Below are 23,578 nucleotides of genomic sequence, written 5' to 3'. Positions count from 1 at the left end.
TCTTCAGACATTCCAACAATTTTAAGATTATTCCTTCTACTATAATTTTCTAAAATATTAACCTTCTCCAACAATTTTTCATTCATAGTAGCCAAAACAGTAACAGAGTCTTCATTAATATTTGTTTTTTCCACAATGCGTTGAACTTCTTCACGGTGGTCCTGAATTATTTCTTCTAATTTATCAACCCTTTGTGAAACATTATTTATTGATTTAGTTAGATCAATTTTAACTTGTATTTCTCCAGTTAAAGAATTAAAATTATTATCCATTGCATTCACAAGATTATCAATTTTAGCCTCAATTTTATCCATTCTTTTCTTTAAAAAGTTTCCTTCCCTTTAAAATCTTCTTCTTCTATAGTTACGTCTTAATCTTCACTTGTAGAGTTACTAAAATCATCTTCCATACCAGGTAAATCCTCTTCTTCTTCTTGCAGATCTGAAGTGCTGGACTGGCCCTTCAAAAGTAGTGAAGATTTTTTCCCTTTAATTTTCTTTCATCTGCAGCACCCATGCGCAGTGCAAAAGTAACTTTCAGGACGGTGGCGCCATCTTTGTGGAGAGCCACAGGGATGGTTCCGTGAGACGGTCCCTCTCCAGGGCTGCCTCCAGCAGGATCAGGAAGAACTCCAATGGCTGGCTTCATTGATGAGGTAGGCCCAAGTTCTTTTTCCTTCCTTGGTTCATGTTTTTCTTTTGGAGTAGTTTTCAGAGTTTTTCTTCTTTTGGTAATATTATAATTAAAGTTGTCAGTATTTTAAAAAGACTTTAAACTAACTTTAATGGCAAAAACTTTACTTAATTAACACCATTTTAATTTAAATCCCCAGGAGTCGTAAGGGAGCAATCCCTCCAGTCTTCAGATTTTTCACTCAAGATTACATTTTACCTTTATATCATGAATTTGATTCTCTTCTGCCATGAACTGATTCAGGTTCTCAAGACAAGCAAATTCTTTAATCTCGTCAATATTATTCTTCTTGATGTTTAAAACACACAATGATTTCTGTGAAAATGGAAAATAATTAATAGAATTATAGCGTGGTTACAGAATAGAGCCAGACTATTTGGCCCATTTTGTACACACTGGCTCTTTACCTGAACTACTCTCCAATTCAATTCACTGTTTCTTTCTCCATAGCCTTCCAATATTTTCTTCTCTACATACTTATCCAATTTCTTCTTGGCCATGATGAACCTGCCTCCACTACACCTGCATGTAGTGCAATCCAGGTTAAAAAAAAATTCCTCATGTCATTCTTAATTTACTTCCTCTTTATCTGTGGCCTCTAATCTTTGGTTTTTCCACCAAAGGAAAAAAACTCCCACTAATCCACACCCTGTCCAGACTTTTCATTATTTTTATATACTTCCATCAACCCCACCCAGCCTTTTCTTCTCTGATGAAAACAGTCCTAGTCGCTTTAATTTAACTATGTAGTATTGTTCCTCTCCCAGATAGAGTTTTTTTTTCTGGACCTTTTCTAACACATTCATATCTTTCCTATGAAGCAACCAAAACGGAACACAATATTGAAATTCAGGCTGTCAGTGTTTTATAAAGGCTCTGTAAAAAGCTGTGCCTCTTTTTAAAGAGCACAGAATTGTCCATGCCCTATTATTCTTAAACTACCCTGCTACTTTGAATGATTTGTGCACCCATACCACTCACCAAATAATAACATTTCAGTGGTACAGGCAATATACAAATAAAAAAGGCAATTGTGATGGGGCACTTTGACATATTGATTGGTTCAATCAAGTTAGTTGAGGAAACCTTGATTCAAGGAGCTCCACGAAGATTATATCACAAAAAAGGAAACAGGTTATTATAGAATCATATTTAGAAATAACAATAATCAAATATGTGGGAAATACTTTTTAGAACTATTTATCGCATGCAATTTTGTTTATTAAAACACATATTTCCACAACACGAAAACTGTGTGTCATAACTATGTAAAAAATAAGTAACAGCAAACAACTATTTACCTTCAGAGATTGGAGTGTCCTAGGATCAAACAATAGCTTTTCCCCAGTAGGAAGACGTTGATTTTCAATATGCAATTCCCGAAGTTCTGTTAATCCCTGTAACTCTTCCACTACAGAAATACAATTGCCACCAAGATACCTACATGTAAACACAAATACACTGATTATTGATATAACACATTGTATAAAGAAGATTCTCAGCTGTCCCAGAGGATTAAATTCTATCTACAAATTGTTATCGGCTAAGAAATATATATCAGCAATGGGTACAGATTCTGTTTGTACATCTCTGCATATCAATGAAGGTTTGTGGGTTTGAACATAGTAGGATCAAGGGACTGATGGACAGGAAGATTTAAGAGATCAACGATGAGGGTGAAGTTGGTCAGTTAAATGTTTTGAGTTGGAAGGAAAGTTAAGAGAGAGGCAAGAAGCAATGAATCTGCAGATAGTCAGATTAAAAAGCGGAAATGCTCTGTGCCAGGCTTGACTTTCTCAAAATTGTGCTCTCAAAGATCCAGGAATTTTTTTATCTGAGAGTTCCCAATGGCAGGAGAGACTCAAAACAAAATGACTCAATTTCCCCCACAATTAGAAAGGAATACTTTGGAGATAATAATACACATAACTGTTATAGTACAACAGGGGGGAAAAAGTAATTAAAGATTGAGATTATTTGCTGCATTTCCTGATTTAATTTTAGAAACAAAATTGTTTTATTTCATTCACATCCCCAATATTTACATGCAAAATGTTGACTTTTTTTAAAAAGAGGAATTTAGTTTGGCAGCACAATGTGCTCAGACTTAGGTTTGCATTAAATATTTACATTGCATCTCTATGCTACTATGGAGTAAGGTTGACCTGGCCGAGCTGTGAGAAACCCTGTCCTCTAATTCAAGGAGTTCTACAAAGATTATATCAACAAAAAGGAAACAGGTTATCAACCTACTGCAAAATTCCATGTGTAAAGCAATGTCCTGTCCTACTGTGCACTGACTTAATTTGTGCAGATGAAAAGCCTTCCACTCATTCAATTTGCCAGTGGGAAACAAGTGGAAGAAATCAGGTGAACTACAAATCATGGGGTGATTATTATGAAGAAAGGCCCAGGGTTGGAAGACAACATTTACGGGTGGCATGTTGGGATCTTGAGCTCAGTATGGAATATTGATGGGTTTGTAAGGCTGCTATTGTTTGGGGGAAATTCAGACTCATGATAGCAATGGCTCAGTTCACAACTGCATAGTGATACATATGCAGGAGTACAAAGAAAATCTGTAACAACTAGTAGGTATTGCACCAAGCAAAGTAATTTTAATCTATTCAGATATACCTTCATAAATCTTACTGAAACAGTCACCATATACAGTGTGAAGGCATGGACCATATACCCAATGAATTTTGTGAAGGCAGAATACAAACGCATCGAACACCACAGCACAGAAAATAACCCATTCAGCTGTTCTAGTCCATTCTGCTAGTCCCATCGATCTGCACCCAGTCCATAACCCTCCAGGTCTCTCCCATCCATATATCCATCCAATTTATTCTTAAAATTCAAGAGTGAGCCTGCATTTACCACATCAGATGGCAACTTGTTACACACACCCACCACTCTGAGCGAAGAAGTACCCTCTAAAGTTTCCCCTCAACTTTTCCCCCTTTCACCCTAAAGTCATGTCCTCTCATATTTATCTCTCCTAATCTGAGTGGAAAGAGCCTACTTGCATTTACTCTGTCTATACCCTTCATAATTTTGTAAACCTCTATCAAATCTCCCCTCATTCTTCTACGCTTCAAGGAATAAAGTCCTAATCTGTTTAATCTTTCCCTGTAACTCAACTCCTGAAGACCCGGCAACTTCCTTGTAAATCTTATTAATTGTCACAGGATCTATCTACACATGTCTGGGTATCCCAACCCATAACCATGGTTTTTATAACCTGTAAGAAATTTGGGACCTTTTTAAATGAAGCAGTAAGTATCTAATCACTTTCAACAACTTTCCTACAAAATACTGTTTAATGTTTTTCTGGACATTAGAATTGAGGTTCTTTAAGTTTGGCCCCTGGAGTTACCAAGGACTAATTAATATGGACTCTTCCTATTTCTCAACTATATGCAGTCTTGCATCAAACTCATTCGAAGAGTGAGTGGAAAGAAAAAGTTTGAAAACCACTGTTTTAATTGTATCTAATTTACTTGTTGAGTGCACTGTTTCAAAAGAAATAGGCCAATGACAATATTTCTCAACCAAAATATTTCAGTAACAATCAACCTTCCCTTTCCACTCACATACCATCTTAAATAATCCTTTACTAATCACAGAGCACCAATGGCATAGGGATTACTTATGGTCGTATGTGAGTGGAAAGAAAAAGTTTGAAAACCACTGCTCTAAAACCAAAAATTGGCATACCTTATTCATTTGTTCACCTTGACTGACCTCTTATAAACTAACCCATGATTCAAATCCATCAATGAAATATTTAAATAATCAATGTGCACAAAAATTTAGTTGGGACTTTGCTGTTGAATACAATTTCCCATGAAATATTAAATTGAGGTCCTTTCTATCCTTTTGAAGGACATAGTGTGAAGGATCCCATTCCACCATTCACAAGAGAAGTATGGGGTTTCTCTGGTTCCCAGGAAACATTCATATAATAAATGTTTGGAATAATTCCAATGAGTATTTTTTTCATTTATTGTGAGATCTTAATGTTGCAATTTTGTTTCAATATTTCCCTACATTGTCACATTGATTGGACTTCAAATCTGAGTAACCAGACCAACATAAGATCGTAAAAGGTAGAAATAAGTACTTTCTAATTTTGATTAAACAGCACAAAGTATTGTTGCAATTATATTTTTGCTTTCAATGTTCATTTCAAATAACAAAAAAATAAATTGGCTTACAATTTGGATAGATTTTGTAATAAGGAAAGATTTGTAATTTGTGTTATTTTATTGTTCTGCAGATATAGATGGGTGAGATTAAAGGCAAAACCTAAATTATGAATCTGTGTGATATTGTTGTCATATAAATATAAGACACACAGGTTCTTGCATGCAGAGAGGTCACCCTGAAAGAAAAAAAGAAAACTTAATTTGTAAAAATCATAATGTAAAAAAAGTTGTAATCTCAGTTTGAACCAGAAATAATCTAATGTAGATTCCAATTTTAAACATCTGTATATGTCAATTGTTATCTGCTAAAATTGTAAAAATATACCTTACACAGTATAATATTAATATTCTGCATATTGTACAGGAATAACATTAAATAATGCCTTATTGCTTCAAAACTAAGTAAAGGGGAAAATAGAAAATGCAAAAGCATCAGATTTTGTACTTCATCTTTTTGGAATGATAAAACATCACATAACAAAACTGAACCCCATTGAATGAAAGAAGTAGGACATCATGGATATAAAATTGGTTAAGGATGGAAAAAGAGGATTGAAATTAACAGCTGTATTAGTGCCCAACGAAAGGAATAAAGTGATGAGCAGATGGTTCAGTTCTGTGCCGATTTCTTTATTTTGACTTAAGTTTTTATTTATCGTAGGTGTAAAAGTCACAATTTCAAAAATTGTGTGGAAAATAAAAAATATTTCTGTAAACCAAGAATGTTCAGGCCACAATCATGGCCAACCCAGTGAAAATAAAAATGGTGATTAAAGCCATATCAGGATAAAATATTACATTTTGAGGGATGACTTTTACTCAGCAAAATATAAGAAAATACTTATTTCAAGTGTTTAATGTCAAAAGGTTTTGATAATGTGAATAAAGATCATGGCCTCTGGTTGAGAACTATTGATGAGGAGCTACCAATTTAATTTTTTTAAGGGCAAAGAGAAGAAAAAGTTAGGAGATATTTCTTAAGGAACAGGGTAAACAACTTGTGTTAAAGGCATCTTTTTGTGGAAGGTGAGTACTATATGCTTGCTTTCAAACAATATTTGAAAAGATTTTATTTGAATGTGACAATGAGGATAATGTCCTCCTTCTCAACAATCATCTGAAAGTATAAAAATTATACACATTTTCATACAACATTAACCATGCATGCACATGCATTTTCAAAAAGAAATCAACACATGATTTAATCTCATGTCGCAGATTTTCTTTAAGATGATGGGAGTAAGCTTGTAATGACACAAGACAAAATGAAGTGACAATTTGATTTTATAGAATTTTTAAATCATGGAATAAATTGAACCCCAGCTCATGTAGGTGCACTGTAAATATGTGGAATCAGGAACCAGCTCCTTTGCATGTTTTGCTGCACTTGTAATTGTTTCTTAAATTTGATTAAAACAGATAAAAGGAATGAAGTTGTGGAGTTTAACCATTTGTTACAGCAAAAAAAATCATGGCGAGTGTCTAAATTTGTTAACTGCACACCAAGTCTTATTATTACTAAGCAATTTATCAGGAACAAAATTTAATTTTTATATCTGGAGGTTCTCTCCTTCAGACTTTAATTAGTGAAGAATTTTTCAATTTTTTTTCTTTCTTTCTGCCAGCTTTATCTCTTCCTTATTATTTTCAGTCTTTATTTTGCTTTCAACTATATGATTTTATATTGAATTATGTATACTTATGTGGCCACATTGACCACCGCCAGTGGGCTGATATCGCCTCAAACCGTGCATCTTGGCGCCTCACAGTTCGGCGAGCAGCAACCTCCTTTGAAGAAGACCGCAGAGCCCACTTCACTGTCAAAAGACAAAGGAGGAAAAACCCAACACCCAACCCCAACCAACCAATTTTCCCTTGCAACCACTGCAACCGTGTCTGCCTGTCCCGCATCGGACTTGTCAGCCACAAACGAGCCTGCAGCTGACGTGGACTTTACCCCTCCATAAATCTTCATCAGCGAAGCCAAGCCAAAGAAAGAAGATGTATACTTAAATACACTTTTTAATTTAGGCTGCATCTCACAGTAAGGATTCTTGATTTCAATTGTTTGTCAAATCTTACTTATCTTGTTTCATTCACCTTTGATCTATAGTGAAGGGCAAGTGTTCTCTAATTATTCCAAAGCTGCCTTGTTCCAAAATGCACTTGCAGAATTTGTAAAAATGCACCCCAAAATCCAGATCCAGATTACCATTACAGTAAACTACATTGATTTACAGCACATTCTTGCAAAGGCACAATAAGAAGATATGCTGAATATTTGCACAAGAGTACCATAGAAATTGAACTAATCATCCAGTGCACAAATGGTGTTCCTTTTGCATACAAAAATCTATTTAGTTTTTCTGATAGTATATGACTGAAGACTGTGGTGTTACACTATTGGTGAGACAGTGAGAAGGCTGATGACATCATGGGGCGGGACTTCTGCATCATGGAGAGAGAGGCACAGTACTATCAGGAAATCCTGTGCATGTAGATATTCACTAAGTGTATGGTAAAGCAAGATACAAATGTGACTCTGGGCTCAAGGTCATTTTTATTATGAGTGTCACTGAACCCAACAGAACATGGTGTCAGAGTGGTGCTTTGAGCCACAGAGAGAAGGACAGAAAGAATAAAAGTGAAAGAGATGAGCTAAGATGGAGGGTGGAGGATGGGCCTGAACACGTAGAGGCACCCTGATTGGGAATGGTGGCTCCTCCAATGGCGACTTTCACAATAAAACCTCCAGAACTCTTCTCCCAGGAGTGGGAGAAGTGGATAAGAAGATTCGAGTGCTTCAGACTGGCAAGTAATTCAAATAATTCCTCTGAAGCTAACCAGGTGAATACACTGGTATATTGCATGGGAGATGAGGCTGAAGGCGTACAAAGAGGACGAAACGTAACAGGCGTACAGCAGCAGCAGTACGGAGAGTGTTTGATTATTATTTCATGCCCAAGAAGATGTAATTTACGAATGGGTGAAATTTAACAAGATTGCAGCACCTTGCAGAAATAGTAGACATGCTCATTACGGCCTTGTATGCACCTGCAGAAAACTATAAATATGGGGATCTACACAACGAACTTTTATGTGACAGATTAGTAATGGGTCTAAGAGATTCATCACTTTTGGAGAGGATGCAACTTGACAAAGATCTCACCCTCATGAAAGCAGTCACAATGGCTAGACAGTCAGAGGCGATAAAGCAGCTGCAAACCGACTTGCAAGAAATCTGTACAAGCAAACTAGCAGTAGACGTAATGCATCTTGAGAGGAAGACAGCAGAAATTTAAAGGCAAAGGGCAGACGTCAGTACAGCAAAAAGTTAAAACAACAATGTAGAGCAAAATAGAGCGCAAGTGCAGAAAATTACCATTCCACCAATGCCCAGCCAGGAGTGCAAAATGCCACAACTGCAGCAAATGAGGACACTATGGAAAAGTCTGTAGGTCAACCCGCATGGTGAATGAGGTAGCGAAGGACGTGGACAGATTGTTCCTCGGAGAAATAGCATCAGGCAAGGAGCCCTGGGTGGCCGACATTAAAGTAGGAGGCAGCAAAGTGACCGTCAAAATTGACAGGGGGCCGATGTTACAGCCATTTCTGAGCAGGTGTTCCAAAGAATTATATCTGGAGATGGCAAGCTAGGAAAAACACAGAAGTCACTCTATGGTCCGGTGGGGAGGGGGAGGAGTGAAATTGACAGTTCTCGGATCAGCAAAAGAAATGCTCTCATATAGAGGGAGGAGCACCAGAGAAGAAGTGTATGAGGTGAGAGACTTACAAGCGGCACTGTTGAGCAGACCAGTTTCAGTGAGACTCCAGCTAGTGGCCAAATGGGACGCCCTCGACCAGGAGAAGGTCAGGAAGGCATAACCCAAATTTTTTGATGGACTCAGGCTAGTACAAAAGCTGTACATCATTAAACTCAAGTCTGATGTGAAACCATTTTCACTGAAAGTACCTCAAAGGGTCCCATTGCTGCTCATGGGCAAAGTGAAGAGAGAGCTTGAAAGAATGGAGAAGTTTGGAGTTATCAGCCACATAGAGGAGCCTACAGAATGGTGTTGTGGCATGGTGGCAGCACTGAAAAAGAATAAGGAAGATGTTCGCATTTGTGTGGACGACACCCTTGAATGGATCAGTTTGCAGAGGAAGGTTTATACTTCCTTTGGTGGATCAAACCCTAGGCATGCTCCCTGGTGCACAATATTTTACTAAGTTGGATGTGAACATGGGATTTTGACAAATTCCTTCATCTAAAGAATCAGCTCTCTACATGGCATTTATCATGCCATTCAAGTTTTACTATTTCAACCACCTATCCTTTGGTATCTCCTCTGTCCCTGAACACTTCCAGAACAGAATGGTGACCGAGGTTACTGAATGCCTGGAAGGAGTTGCCTGCCATATGGAGGACATCCTCATTTGGGGAACCACGAAGGACCAACACGATGTGAGGGTCCATGCATCTTAGAATGAGCAGAAAAGGCAGGGGTCACTCTCAACATGGTGAAATGTGAGTTTAGAAGGAGGCAGGTGAAATTTCTGGGGTACATCATCTCAGCAGATGGCATGAGACCAGACCCAGACAAGAGCTGTGCAGGACATGAAGGAGCAGTGCAGTACAAACAATGAAGAACTTGCTCAAGAAAGCAAAAGATCCTTGCTGTGCACTGTTGGTGTACAGAGCCATTCCACTGAGCAATTGCTACAGTCCAGCCCAATTGCTAATGAGATGTCACCTTCACATGACTCTACTAACTCTTTCAGAGAGGTTACACCTGGAACTCCCAGACCTCTAACAACTCTAGAACAAGGAGAGGGAGAAGAGGTGTCAGAATGTGAAGTGGTATAACAAGACACAGAATGAGTGACCTGGAAAAGCTGGCACCAAGAGTTGAGGTGTGGATCTCTGATGCAAGACACCAAGCAACTTCAGTGCACCACAGCCATGCTATACTTGGTTAACAGACCACAAGCAACACTGAGACGGAATTGCCAACATCTCATTCCCATAACAGAGTCTCCAGGTGAAAAGCAACAAGAGCACGGGCCAGAAATGGACACTCTGCAAAGGCAGGTCCAGAGACTCTGCCAAGGCAGGTCCAGAGACTCTGCCAAGGCAGGTCCAGAGACTCTGCCAAGGCAGGTCCAGAGACTCTGCCAACTGAAACACAGTTCGCTTGGCATAATAAGAATGAGGTCTGGACGAGAAGTAAAGAGACCTCAGAGATTGAATCTGTAGAGACTGTAAAACACCCAGAGTCAAGAAAGACGTGTATTGTAAATGTTGTATGTATATTTGCATTGGAATGCATAAAGGTAACTGTAGCAGGTGAAGCCACAGAAAAGGGGGCTTCAAATGCAAAGTAAGGGGGATGTGGTGTAACACTATCAGTGGGACATTAAACAGACATATGACATCATGGGGTGGGATTGACACATCGTGGAGAGAGAGAGGCTCTGGACTAGCAGGGAAAAGCCTGCGCATATAGATATTCACTAAATGTATGGTAAAATAAAACAAGCTATGAACATGACTCCAGGCTCAAGGTCATTTTCATTACGAGCGAGTCTGAACCCAACACGACAAAGACATCTGCCTATTTTATCCTTTATCTACTTCCCATAGCCAAATGGAAAATGGATATCGATATAATACTTTATTCCACAAAATTAGAGAGATCCATTTTGTGAGGCAGTGAAGTCATGAATCAGAACCACAACTTTCAAAGCAAATAAAAGGTAATTAATATTTGCTTTCTTTCTGTTTATATTTTTGCATTACTCAGATCCATGCAAAATAGTCACATTGTGCATAAAAACTTCATCTAGGGAAAGGAAAATGAAGTTAATAGAAAAACAAGAAAGAAGAAATATGGGAGCAAGTAGTTGGTCAGAGGGATAATGAAAGCTCATGAAATCCCAAAACTTCCTTAAGCATGAACCATGAAATAACTGGGAATACTGCTGAATTGACTATTGTTCAGATATTAGGCAAACTGGAAAGTGAACGGACTACTTAGACCTTTGGATGCCTAATTATATGATGCAATCAGAGCTGATCTTTAACTAAACATCATACATGTTCTATATCCTTAAAAAATCTTTAGTTAACCAATTGTAGACAAACATTTCAGGCTTCCATCTTCTGTGTGTAGAACTTACCTAACTACTCCTGAAAAGACTATTTCTCATTTTTAGGTTATGTTTTCTAGTTTTAGATTCCTCAAGTTTTAGAAATATTTCTTCTCTAATATACCCTATTCTCTAGATGGATAACCTTTTAGTTCCTCTAAATATATTGAAAACATTGATCAAACTCCTCATCTAAATCCATCTTTGCTTTAATTTAACCCGAGAGTACAGGTATCCTCATCTAAATCCAAGTAATCCATATGTGCTTTAATTTAACCCAAGGGTACATGTATCATTCAAACAAATCTATGTTCAAGCCCTCCAAGAATAAATCCTGTAAGTTAGCCATTCTCAATGGAGGCCCGACAACACCCCAAGGGCCACAGGACATTTAAGTAAAAGCCTTGATTTCTTTTCAACTCACGTTACATAAATATTTTTTAATGTTTTTTATGTATTTGGTTGGAAGGAAGTATGGAAGAAATCAAAACTTGACTGCTTCACAGAGAAGGGGGTGCATAAATTTTGAGCAGTCTTATGAGGGCAGGGGGGGCACAGCCAAAAAAAAGTTGAGAATGGTTGCTCTAAGGTTTGGTGTCTGCAACTGAAGAAGATAATCCAGCCATGGAATAGTCAATAATTTGGACAGCTGCAGCATGACCTACAACCCTATGTGTTTCAGTTTAACTAGCAATCTTTGGCTTGGCTTCGCGGACGAAGATTTATGGAGGGGGTAAAAAGTCCACGTCAGCTGCAGGCTCGTTTGTGGCTGACAAGTCCGATGCGGGACAGGCAGACACGATTGCAGCGGTTGCAGGGGAAAATTGGTTGGTTGGGGTTGGGTGTTGGGTTTTTCCTCCTTTGCCTTTTTGTCAGTGAGGTGGGCTCTGTGGTCTTCTTCAAAGGAGGTTGCTGCCCGCCAAACTGTGAGGCGCCAAGATGCACGGTTTGAGGCGTTATCAGCCCACTGGCGGTGGTCAATGTGGCAGGCACCAAGAGATTTCTTTAGGCAGTCCTTGTACCTTTTCTTTGGTGCACCTCTGTCACGGTGGCCAGTGGAGAGCTCGCCATATAACACGATCTTGGGAAGGCGATGGTCCTCCATTCTGGAGACGTGACCCATCCAGCGCAGCTGGATCTTCAGCAGCGTGGACTCGATGCTGTCGACCTCTGCCATCTCGAGTACTTCGACGTTAGGGATGTAAGCGCTCCAATGGATGTTGAGGATGGAGCGGAGACAACGCTGGTGGAAGCGTTCTAGGAGCCGTAGGTGGTGCCGGTAGAGGACCCATGATTCGGAGCCAAACAGGAGTGTGGGTATGACAACGGCTCTGTATACGCTTATCTTTGTGAGGTTTTTCAGTTGGTTGTTTTTCCAGACTCTTTTGTGTAGTCTTCCAAAGGCGCTATTTGCCTTGGCAAGTCTGTTGTCTATCTCATTGTCGATCCTTGCATCTGATGAAATGGTGCAGCCGAGATAGGTAAACTGGTTGACCGTTTTGAGTTTTGTGTGCCCGATGGAGATGAGGGGGGGCTGGTAATCATGGTGGGGAGCTGGCTGATGGAGGACCTCAGTTTTCTTCAGGCTGACTTCCAGGCCAAACATTTTGGCAGTTTCCGCAAAGCAGGACGTCAAGCGCTGAAGAGCTGGCTCTGAATGGGCAACTAAAGCGGCATCGTCTGCAAAGAGTAGTTCACGGACAAGTTTCTCTTGTGTCTTGGTGTGAGCTTGCAGGCGCCTCAGATTGAAGAGACTGCCATCCGTGCGGTACCGGATGTAAACAGCGTCTTCATTGTTGGGGTCTTTCATGGCTTGGTTCAGCATCATGCTGAAGAAGATTGAAAAGAGGGTTGGTGCCAGAACACAGCCTTGCTTCACGCCATTGTTAATGGAGAAGGGTTCAGAGAGCTCATTGCTGTATCTGACCCGGCCTTGTTGGTTTTCGTGCAGTTGGATAATCATGTTGAGGAACTTTGGGGGACATCCGATGCGCTCTAGTATTTGCCAAAGCCCTTTCCTGCTCACGGTGTCGAAGGCTTTGGTGAGGTCAACAAAGGTGATGTAGAGTCCTTTGTTTTGTTCTCTGCATTTTTCTTGGAGCTGTCTGAGGGCAAAGACCATGTCAGTAGTTCCTCTGTTTGCGCGAAAGCCGCACTGTGATTCTGGGAGAATATTCTCGAATATTTAACTAGCAATAAAAGCCTGTTTTCCACATGCCTTCTTTTGTAAATTTCTGGGATATTTTAACTATCAATGCACATGAACTGCTAAACAGTTCTGGATGTCTGGATAGTTTTCAATTTCACTGATTTATTTTAGGTTGGGGTGAGTGGTAGCAGGGCAGGGAAAGATGTCTGGTGACAAGCAAATTGTAGATCAGTTTTGTATGCATTTTTTCTAGTTTCAGTATTAATGCATCTTAAAAGCCACTGTATTCAGTTTACTATTTTAAATACAAACGTGCACATCAAAGACCAGGATTATGGCATAGTCTCAATCAAAAGTACACTCACAATTTCATCAATATTCTTGTCTGAAAAATTTAGATGAGTCAATTTTTTTAAATACTGATCCAAAGGCTCATCTCTTCTGTTCTTTATGTGGAGGCTACTTTTTGTAATTAGATCCACGGTAAGTCGACCCATGATATAACGGAATTTGTGAAGCTTGTGTCTGAATCATTAAAAAAAATATCAAATTCCACCCTGTGGAAAAAATTTAAGAGACAATTATTTTGGAATGCAAATATTTCAGTGAACAGAGTAATAGAAGTGGTACAAATGGGAAAAAAATAATTCAAAGTAATCAGTAGGAAAATTGTCCTACTACCAGCTTACTTTTCACTTATTAAACACAATCTGCTGAAGGAACTCAGCAGATCAAGCCGCATCCGTGGGAGATAAAAATGGTTGTTTTGAGCTGAAAATCTTTTAATTTGCATAGTTCCAATCATTTCCCAGCATAATTTGGGGAAATCAGTTTCCTACAAGTTCTTTAGCCATCTTCCCCTTAAGAAGGTATAAGTTCTTAAGTGGAAGGAATAATTGTAGACACAGAAAAGCACTCTGAAGAAATCAGGGGTACTAAGAGCAGAACAATCCTCTGAACGAGAAAGCTTACATTTCAGACAAGAGCCTCAAAAGGTAGTGGGCGTGTTATTATACACCCACTACCTTTCAAATTTCTATAAATTCTGGGACAATTCCAGCAGTTTGGAGATAACAACAAGAGGAAGAGAAAATAGGCCAATAATTCTGACATCAGTAATGAAGTAAATGCTGTAATCTACCATTAGGCATGATGAACATGGTTTCTTGAAGGGAAAGTCATATATGATGAAGCCAAGATAATTTTGAGGATGAACTGGATTATAGCACATCTGGGTTTTCAAAAAGCATTCAATAAGGCATGGTTCAAAAAAAAAGATTTATTACACAAAATAAGAGCTCAAGGGGTTGGTAGGCAAGTGAAAAATCTCCATTTTAACGGGTCTGGTGATGGGTCTGGTTTCATGTCATAGAGATCCTCCAAAGAAACCATCTCAATATCTTCTTCAAGTATACAACAGAACTTAAAAATAATGTCAATGATTAGGTGAGCGAGGTCATATCATTTAGGGTTATGACAAAGCTGGATTAAGAAATGTTCATTCTGTTTTGGATCACCATTCTAGCACTAACTGCATTGTCATCAAGCTGAGAAAATAAATTCTCAAGCACAAAGTGGGAGTAAAGCAAAAAGGTTACATGCTATGCCAAGGAACAATTATCATTAGTTTAACTATAGACTCTATGCAGCTCCTTGATCTAAATGATCTTTATAAACACTATCTTAAATTAGTGTACAAAGGTAGTTTTAGGAATCCTCTAAGATTGTGTATTCCTATCTACCATATATTTTGGTGTACAAGTCGACCAGTGTTTAAGTTGACTCCCCTTTTTCAGCCTTATTTTAAGGGTTTTATGGTACATCTGGCATACAAGTTGACTCCCCATTTTCTGGTTGCCTGAGGTGCCCGTTGACTTGCGTATAAGTAGACCCCCAAAGCTCGCATTGCCTGAGTTGGGCCATTGATCGGCATATACGTTGACCCCCCCCCCCCCCATTTTCTGGTTGCCTGAGGTGCCCGTTGACTTGCGTGTAAGTCGACCCCCAAAGCTCGCATTGCCTGAGTTGGGCCATTGATCGGCATATACGTTGACCCCATAGATTGAGCGGATTGATCCTCTGGACGTTGGCTGGAGGTGATTGCTATCATGGAGGGTCCAATGACACAATGCAGCACATGATGAAAATATGAAGTGAGGTTTAAGTTGAAAATGATAGAAATGGCCAAGAAAACCAACAACTGGGCTGATGTGGATGAGAAGTTGGTGAGAGATTGGAGGAAAAAAGAAGAGACTTTAAGAAAAATACCAAAAAGGCAATGTTCTTTGAGAAAAGGAATCATTCGTTGGCCAGAGTTGGAAAATCGCATTGCAGAATGGGTACCTAAACAAAGGCAAAATTGCTACAGTCACCCGAAACAAAATCAGAACTTTTGTATTGCAGTGGGAAAAGAGAGATGATTTTGAGACTGGTGCAATTGTTTCATGAAGAGAAAAAAAAATCTGGTATTATGCCAAAAAAACAATTGCACAAAACTGGTAAAAGATCTTGATCAATGAGTTGTAAGTTTTCACCAGTTTATTATACATAACTGGCAAAAACACCAGTTTGCATTGGCAAATATTTTAAACATGGACAAAACCCTCTTGAATTTTGACATGATAAGCATTAGAACAGTAGAGTGGAAAGATGTTCAAACTGTGCAAACCAGAAGTACAGGCCATGAAAGGACCAGGTTTACCATGGTGTTATCGTGTATGGCCATTGGGACAAAGTTAAGACCCATTGTAATCTTCAAACAAAAATTAAACAGAAAATGGTACTCCCTGCAAGCATTTTTATACATTTTCATGAAAGAGGATGGATGGATGAATGAAAGTGGATAGACAATGTGTGGAACAGGTGGCCAGGCAGTTTATGTATAGAATGGAATTTCCTGGTCTGGGATATATTTCGTAGCCACTTAACTGAGAACTCTAAAAGTAGATTAGCACTACATAATACTTACATGGCAGTTATCCTGGGTGGTTTGATGTCTATATTGCAACCTCTCAATGTCTGCTTGAACAAGCCATTCAAAGCCCATGTGCACGAAAAATAGAATACATGGATGTCGAGTGCCGAAAAGTTGTTTACAAAAGGCGGGGAAATGTGTGCTGCATGGCTTGATATGCTGTGTAATGTTTTGCTCAAGGCATGGGACAAAGTTAAAGAAGAGACTGTGATAAAATTGTTTAAAAAGTGTGGTATCTCTTGTGCAACTGATGGCATGGAAGATGAATTATTGTGGGACACTGACGACGAAGCTGAAACAGATACAGACTGGGACCCATATGATAACTGTTTAAACAATGAGTATGGATGTGCTTTCCGCCACCTTTGCTTCAGACAATGACAATAGGTGCTGGAGAAGGCTATTCAGCCCATCAAACCAGTACCGCCATTCATTTAGATCATGGTTGATCTTCCACTATTAGTACCCTGTCCCTGCCTTCTCCCCATAACTCTTAATTCCCCTGTCCACAAGAACCTCATCGAGCTCCCTCTTGAACTTATCCAGAGAACCCACCTCTACCACCCTCTGCAACAAAGCATTCACAGACCAACAACTCTGGGTAAAAAATTGTTTTCTCATCTCTGTTCTCAAGGGCCTTCTCTGTATTCTTAAACTATGGCCTCTAGTCCTAGTCTCCCCCAACATCGGGAACATGTAATCAGTTTTTATCATGTCCAATCCCTTAATAATCTTATATACCTTAATCATATCTCCCTCATCCTTCTAAATTCCCAGTTTATTAAACCTTTCAGCATATGTCAATCCCACCATCCCAGGAACTAACCTTGTGAATCTACACACCACCAAAGTGGATAACCTCACATTTATCCACATTAAAATGCATCTTGTATGCATCCACCCACTCAAGTCTTCCTACATTTTCCTGACATCCTCCTCACACTTCACACTGCCACCCAGTTAATGATAGCAAGAGAGTGATTTTGGAAGGGTTCTAAATGTGTTGTTGTTTTCAGACAATGATAGCAATTTTGTCGGGTGGTGATTGTGTTGTTGTTTTCAATAAAAATCCTCAATGAAAAATCAGTCGCAGTTGGGGTTTTTTTTTAAGCGTGGACTTAAAAGGCCAGATCAGTGTGGATTGGATTTTGAGCTGAATTTAAGGTCTCAAAAGTATATCCGACTTATCAGTCGACCCCTATTTTTTTTGGGTTTCAGACTCAACATGCACTGAAATATATGATACATTAATTATATTTGCTGCCAGAGGAAGACTTCCATCGAGGCAAATTAGAATAATAGAATTATCACAGTGTACTGAAGAAGGCAATTTGGGCCATTAAATTCAGAGGGCATCAGAGCCAGCACCACCAGGCTGAGGAACAGCTTCTTCCCATGGGCAGTGAGAATTCTGAACTACCAAAAGGAACTGCTCACAATAACCATCCGAGACTCTCATTTGTACAAAACAACATTTATTTATTTATTTGTATAGATAAAATACTTGTCCTGCAAATGTATTGTTTGCCTGTATGCGCGTTATGTCTGGTTGTGTATCTGCGTGTTTTGCACCGAAGACTGGAGGACACTGTTTCTTCAAGTTGTACTTGTGCAATCAGATGACAATAAACTTGACAAATTTATATCAGATCCTTATAGTCTATTTATTTCCCAATTCTTTACTTGCATGCTTGCAAATTTCTTATACTCAAATACCTTTACTGATTGATTCTATTTCTACTGCATTAATAGTATGTTCCAGAATGTAATCATACTTTATGTCAAAATACTGTAACTGTAAGTTTAGACATACAGCACTTCCTACACCTACCATCTCTAACTAGCCAATCAAAACCTTACATAATCATATTTGTCATATCTCCTTCCAAACCTCTTTAATCCAACCTTTACCATTATCAAACTGTCCTGATCAACTTCTTTTGCACCCTCTCTCGCACCTTAACATCCTTCCTAACATCTGGTGACCAGAACTATATGCAGTACTACAGTGGCCCAACCAGTGTGTTATGATGATTCAATATAATCTTTCTGCATTTTTATTCTATGCATCCATTTACAAAACCCAGGTTCCCATATGTTTTAACTAACAGCTCAGTGTTCTTGCATGCACTTTAGAATGGTGGGATTTGTGTTTGGAAAACCTCAGTTCCATTTCTACCCTCTTGAAGATGGGATGTGGCTGTGTGAGCAGTGGAAGAAACACAGCCACCACGTTGAGGGTCGTTAACAACTGTTTTTATTCAAATTCAGCATGCCCCTTTAAGGGCAGCTTGAGCTCAGTCACCTGGTGCATTGTGACATCATAATCGCTGCCCAGGGTGCACGCTGGAAGGGATGTTGGAGTCAGAGAAAAACCTCTGACAATGCCATTTATCCATGGCTGCCCTGCCATGTGGCGATACAAGCGGGGCCAGTTCGCCATGAGGATGTGCACCGCCACAGGGATTTATTTATGTGTTTTTTTTTTCCCTGCCATACGCAAGTAGAAATAACCAAATCTAATGAGCTAAAAAAAATTTAGGAATAAAAATTGGTAAAGCTTGAAAAAGATACAGAAATTTAGGTAAAATGCTAATTTTAATGAATTAATATGACTCCTCATTGTAATAGATAAGGGTGACCATCCCAATAAAGGTAGTTTAATCTTATTGAGTAATACCAAAAAATTCTTTCACTATATTTTTGTAACTTTTCATAATAGTAATTTCTAAATATTGGAAAATTAAAATATCTTGCAAAATAATCTTTTAAGGATAAAAGTTCACTCTTATGTAAATTTAATTTATAGCCTGAAAACAGGTGAAATTTGTCAAACAAAGTATTAACTTTGGTGTAGAAATCTCAGGATTTGAAATAAAAATCAATAAATCATCTGTCCCCGTCCGTGAGCGAAATACACTTCTCTCTGCATCTTAGGAGAAAGTTTTAGCCTTTCATGCTGAAAGCCATACGAGCAATTGTATTGAAATGGAAAGATGACTCTTCACCTACCCATACACAGTCATTATATGACATAATGTCCTATTTAAGCTTGGAGAAAATTAGATACAAGATTAAAGATAGTAAGTTTAAATTTGTAAAGATGGTAGGCCCATTTATAGAATTGTATCATGATTGGAAGATTTAAGAATTTTGAATGTTCTGGATATTCTCTGTCCAACAACTGGATGTCATTATCAGATCCATAATTTCTCTTTTTTTTTTAAATACAAAGGTAACCTTGATTAGATGGATTAGTTTTTAGAGTTTTTTTTTTGGTTTGTTTTTCTTTTTATCAATTTTTATTTAGATTAACTTGGGAACAATGGGTTTAACATGGTTATTATTATTCAATAATTTATTTCTTATGTGGATCAAGGAACTGTCGAATGTAGTTCCATCCATTTTTTTGTACTTGTATGTGTTTTCTTTAAAAATTTATGTTTATATGTTAAGCTCAATCAAAATATTTAAAAAGGTAAAGAATGGGGGTATTTAATCTACATTCTTCTTTCAGCTAATATAAATCAATTTGCAATTCTTAGTATAAAACTTAATCCATCATTTGTTTGACTTCCAACCTTACTATACCTTGTAGTACATTACTATTCTTCTTGCTATTTATTATACCTTCATGTTTGGTGTTAATGTTACACGTTTACCCTACACACCCATTAATCCATATCAAAAATTACAACCGTTCTAGTTCCAGGGAATTTCACTATCTACTATCCTCCAGTCTGAAAAACAACTGTTGTAACAACTCTCTGCCTTCTGTCAATGTGTTTATTTATTCTGCCACTAACCTCTTTATTCGAAGAGCTTCAATTGCACTGATTAGCGTTTTGTATGGAACTTCCATGCTGGTTTTCTCCTTTATTAACTCAATTACTTTTTTGTCCCTGATAGTTATCTGGCATGTTCTTAATTTTGAACTAACCTGTTGCATTTGCCATTCTTCAATGTTCTGGAACCTAAGCACTAGCTGAGAGGAATGGGGGATTGTGGCAATTCTTCAATCACCATCCAAGTTCTCACAGAAACTGAAGATACATCTGACTTGGTTACATAATTACCTTGAACACTGCCAGCCTTTTTAAAAGTCTCCAAATCATGACCTTATCAATTATTTCTACTTCTTATCATCTTACAGATGGAAAAATGTTCCTGAAACATTTTAGCCTTGCCCTCTGCTACATTAATCCAGCTCTTACCAACACTTAATATAGACATGCCATTAGAAAACATTTAAGTTTCCTTTTATGTTAATTGTTTTTTTAAATCTATTTTTTCCTGTCTTATTTTCCATATTAGTTCTCCTCTCAAATATATTCCCACATAAATGGGTCACCTGACATATGATACACTAATTTTATTTCCATTGCTTCTGTACAATCATATTCTTACTCTTTTTTTAACGATCATACGACTCAGGGGTAGAATGAGGCCATTAAGCCCATTGAGCCCACTCCACCATTCAAATCATGGCCAATGTATTTTTCCTCTCAACTCCATTTTTCTGCCTACTGCACATGCTACTATTGAAACACAAATGACGGAAAAAAAAAAAAAAATCACTTTCAAAGGTTGCTATAACTTTTGACAAGAATTGTAAATCTTTGGAATTCTCTGCCTCAGCACTCAATCAAGTGTACAGAGGTTTCAATCATCAAATAATAAGGCAATCAGATATTCGAATTGATGAAAATGGATGAAACATAGAATCATCCTTGACTTTACTGGATAGCAGGGGATGCTGGTGGCATTCTATGATCCACATCTGAGATGTCCTCCTCCTTCAGAAAATATGACTTTTACTCTACTGCCATAAACTCAGCCTTTACCTGCATCTCCTTTATTCCCGCACACATGTCCCAAGATGTAACAAGGACATGGGTCCACTTGTCCTCACCTATCACTTCACCAGCCTCCGCATCCAATGTAATATCTTCTGCAATTTCCGCCGCCTACATTCTGATTCCACTTTCAGACTCATCTTCCCCTTCCCTCTCTGCTTTTTGGATGGACTGCTCTCTCTGGGATGCCCTTATCCATTTATCCCTTCCCACTAGATGTCCCCTTGGCAGCTAATCTTGATCACAAGAAATGCTACACTTGGAGCCATACCTCTCCAAACAGTCCTTTCAAGTGAAGCAACACTTCACTTGTGAATCTGGAGGGGTGATTTAATGCATCCCGATTTTGCCTTTTCTATATCAGAGATCGAACACAGACTGGGAGATAGTTTTGTTGAGCACCTTTGCCTCACAGCAGCAATAAAAGGGTCCTCCTAGTGGTAACCATATCCGTCCACAGCCTCATGTACTGCCAAAGTGTGGCTATCCACAATTTGCAGGAACATCTAATATTCCACCTGGCCACATTCCCACCAAACAACATTGATCTTCAATTTTTGATAAACCCCTCCCCAGTCTCTCTCTTTCCTATACTTTTGACTCCTTTCCTTCAGCTCCCTAACCCCTCCATTCAGTTATCGTCTGCCCATCACCTCATATTTTTTTCTCTTCTCCCATTCCACCTATAATCTCTTGCCTGTTAACCTCTGCTCCTCCTCCTACTGTCCCTCCTTTCCTTCCCCCTCCCCACCTTCTAATCCAGGCACCTGCCTGTTTTTGCACATACTGTAAAGGGCTCAGGTCTGAAATGATGGTTAGTTACTCTTTACTTCCAATAGATGCTACGTGCTCTGCTGAGTTTCTCCAGCACTTTTGTGTATTGCACTACAATCCCAGTCTGCATATAAAGGATACAAAAATGTTAAGAATATTACTTGGACTGCACTTTCCAGTTTAAACTTTGATCTATTCCTATTTGTTTTTGTTCTTATGCATAGCTTGTCCAAATCGGCCTTCATAATCTGCACAAGATTGCTGAGATCAAGAGACAGGATATCCTCTTCTCATTGGGTCATGCATGGCATGCACAGAGCAAACTAAAAAGAGAAGACCGCATGTAGCTGGGTTGAAGAGGAATCACCTGGTTATTAGAATTTGCCTCGAACTGAACAGGCTAGAGAAAGTGTGCCCGTCCTCTAACAGAGGTGCGTCATTATGATTGTGGGCAGTCTTGGTGTCCACACGCTGCCGAGATAAAGTCTCTGGGGACTGTAATTGGGGCGCCATTCACCAGCTCGGCCGAGGAAGTTGCCAGGTCTTCCTTTGGGGCAGTGGGTATGACCCATGGCAATTCATCCATCCGTGAGCCAAGCCTTGAGAGATGCCTTCATGTGAAAACGTTCCACTATGCAATTTTGTTGTGAGTGGTGGGCCGTTGTGTGGTGCAGCTTAGTGCCAAGCAGCCAGGCCATTGCTGACCACATCCCAGAGGTGAACTGCGCACCTCTGTCAGAAGAGATGTCTGCTGGCAAACCAAAAATGGCCTATCCAGTGGGCGGGTGAGGCCACATGCACAGGTCACAGTGGAAGTGTCCGAGAGTGGAATGGCCTCCAGCCATCTCGTAAATCTGTCCACGATTTGAAAAGATGGGTGACACCTCTGGATGGGGTCATGATGGGGTTGAAGCAGTGGACTGGCAGCGCAAGGCTGGGTGGTTTCTTTTCCTCTCTCTTAGTCGGCAGGTTGGCTCGTATTTGCGACAGTGGATGATGACATTTGAACTGAACTGTTAAATTATTAAACAATGTTTGAACCAAATTGTTAAACAATTAAACTCAGTTTTTGTACACTCCCATTGATTACAGTGGTAACCCCGATGATTCAAAACTGCCTCTTTGCAAAAGAGGATTGCAAAATGCTGGAAGACAACACAAATCTACAGAACGCAGTTTCACTCAAACTGTCCATCTTCAGGACATTCCAACTGCAAGTATGGTTTGAACAACCTGAAGTCCAATTCCACATACGCCAGATAACTACCGATGCCACAAAAGTACTACTACGTGGTCAGTGCGCTGGACCAGGAAATCGCCAGGTGCATCATCGATTACCTTCACCAACCACCAGCTGACAACATGTACAAAGGGATCAAAACGAATCTCAAGCATAATTTGGCCTCTCCTGCCACGATAAGGCAGCAAACCTGCTGCACATGGATGGCCTAGGTGACCGCAAACTGTCCACGTTCATGAACGAAATGCTCCCCCTGATGGATGGACACAGGACCTGCCTCCTTTCGAACAGGTTTTCCTTGAGCAAATACCTGAGGACATCCGCCTGCTCCTCTCAGATGACGATTTCACTGACCCCTGACAGCCAAACAGCAGGGGGAAGCAACCATCAACAGGGTGGGGGATGTACCTCACCAGGTGATATAGACAGCCCCAGGTTCCTTGGAAATGGCGACAACGACATCAGCCTCAAACAGAGTCAGTTAGCACAAATGGTGCTACTACCACCAAAGATGGGGGTCCATGACCA

The 23,578-nt window shown here is 39.3% G+C and overlaps 1 protein-coding gene across 16 annotated transcripts in view; it reads right to left on the bottom strand.

Annotated features, from left to right (window-relative positions):
* ppp1r42 (protein phosphatase 1, regulatory subunit 42) overlaps nt 1-23,578 on the bottom strand; it is a 107,549-nt gene that overhangs the window by 80,633 nt on the left and 3,338 nt on the right. For all 16 annotated transcript variants that reach the window (XR_011352256.1, XR_011352259.1, XR_011352255.1 and 13 more), the window contains exons 2-5: nt 13,572-13,763; nt 4,917-5,083; nt 1,995-2,133; nt 892-1,008 (exon numbers count right to left, since the gene is read on the bottom strand). Coding sequence is in view for 10 of the 16 variants with exons in the window: in XM_069921326.1 (XP_069777427.1) it covers nt 892-1,008; nt 1,995-2,133; nt 4,917-5,083; nt 13,572-13,703 (555 nt within the window). In the remaining 6 variants the exon portion in view is untranslated. The remainder of the gene's footprint in view (nt 1-891; nt 1,009-1,994; nt 2,134-4,916; nt 5,084-13,571; nt 13,764-23,578) is intronic.

Source organism: Narcine bancroftii, chromosome 2 (genome assembly GCF_036971445.1).
Source record: "Narcine bancroftii isolate sNarBan1 chromosome 2, sNarBan1.hap1, whole genome shotgun sequence".
In the NCBI taxonomy this organism is placed as follows: Eukaryota; Metazoa; Chordata; class Chondrichthyes; order Torpediniformes; family Narcinidae; genus Narcine; species Narcine bancroftii.
This window is presented reverse-complemented; position numbering and strand designations above follow the sequence as displayed.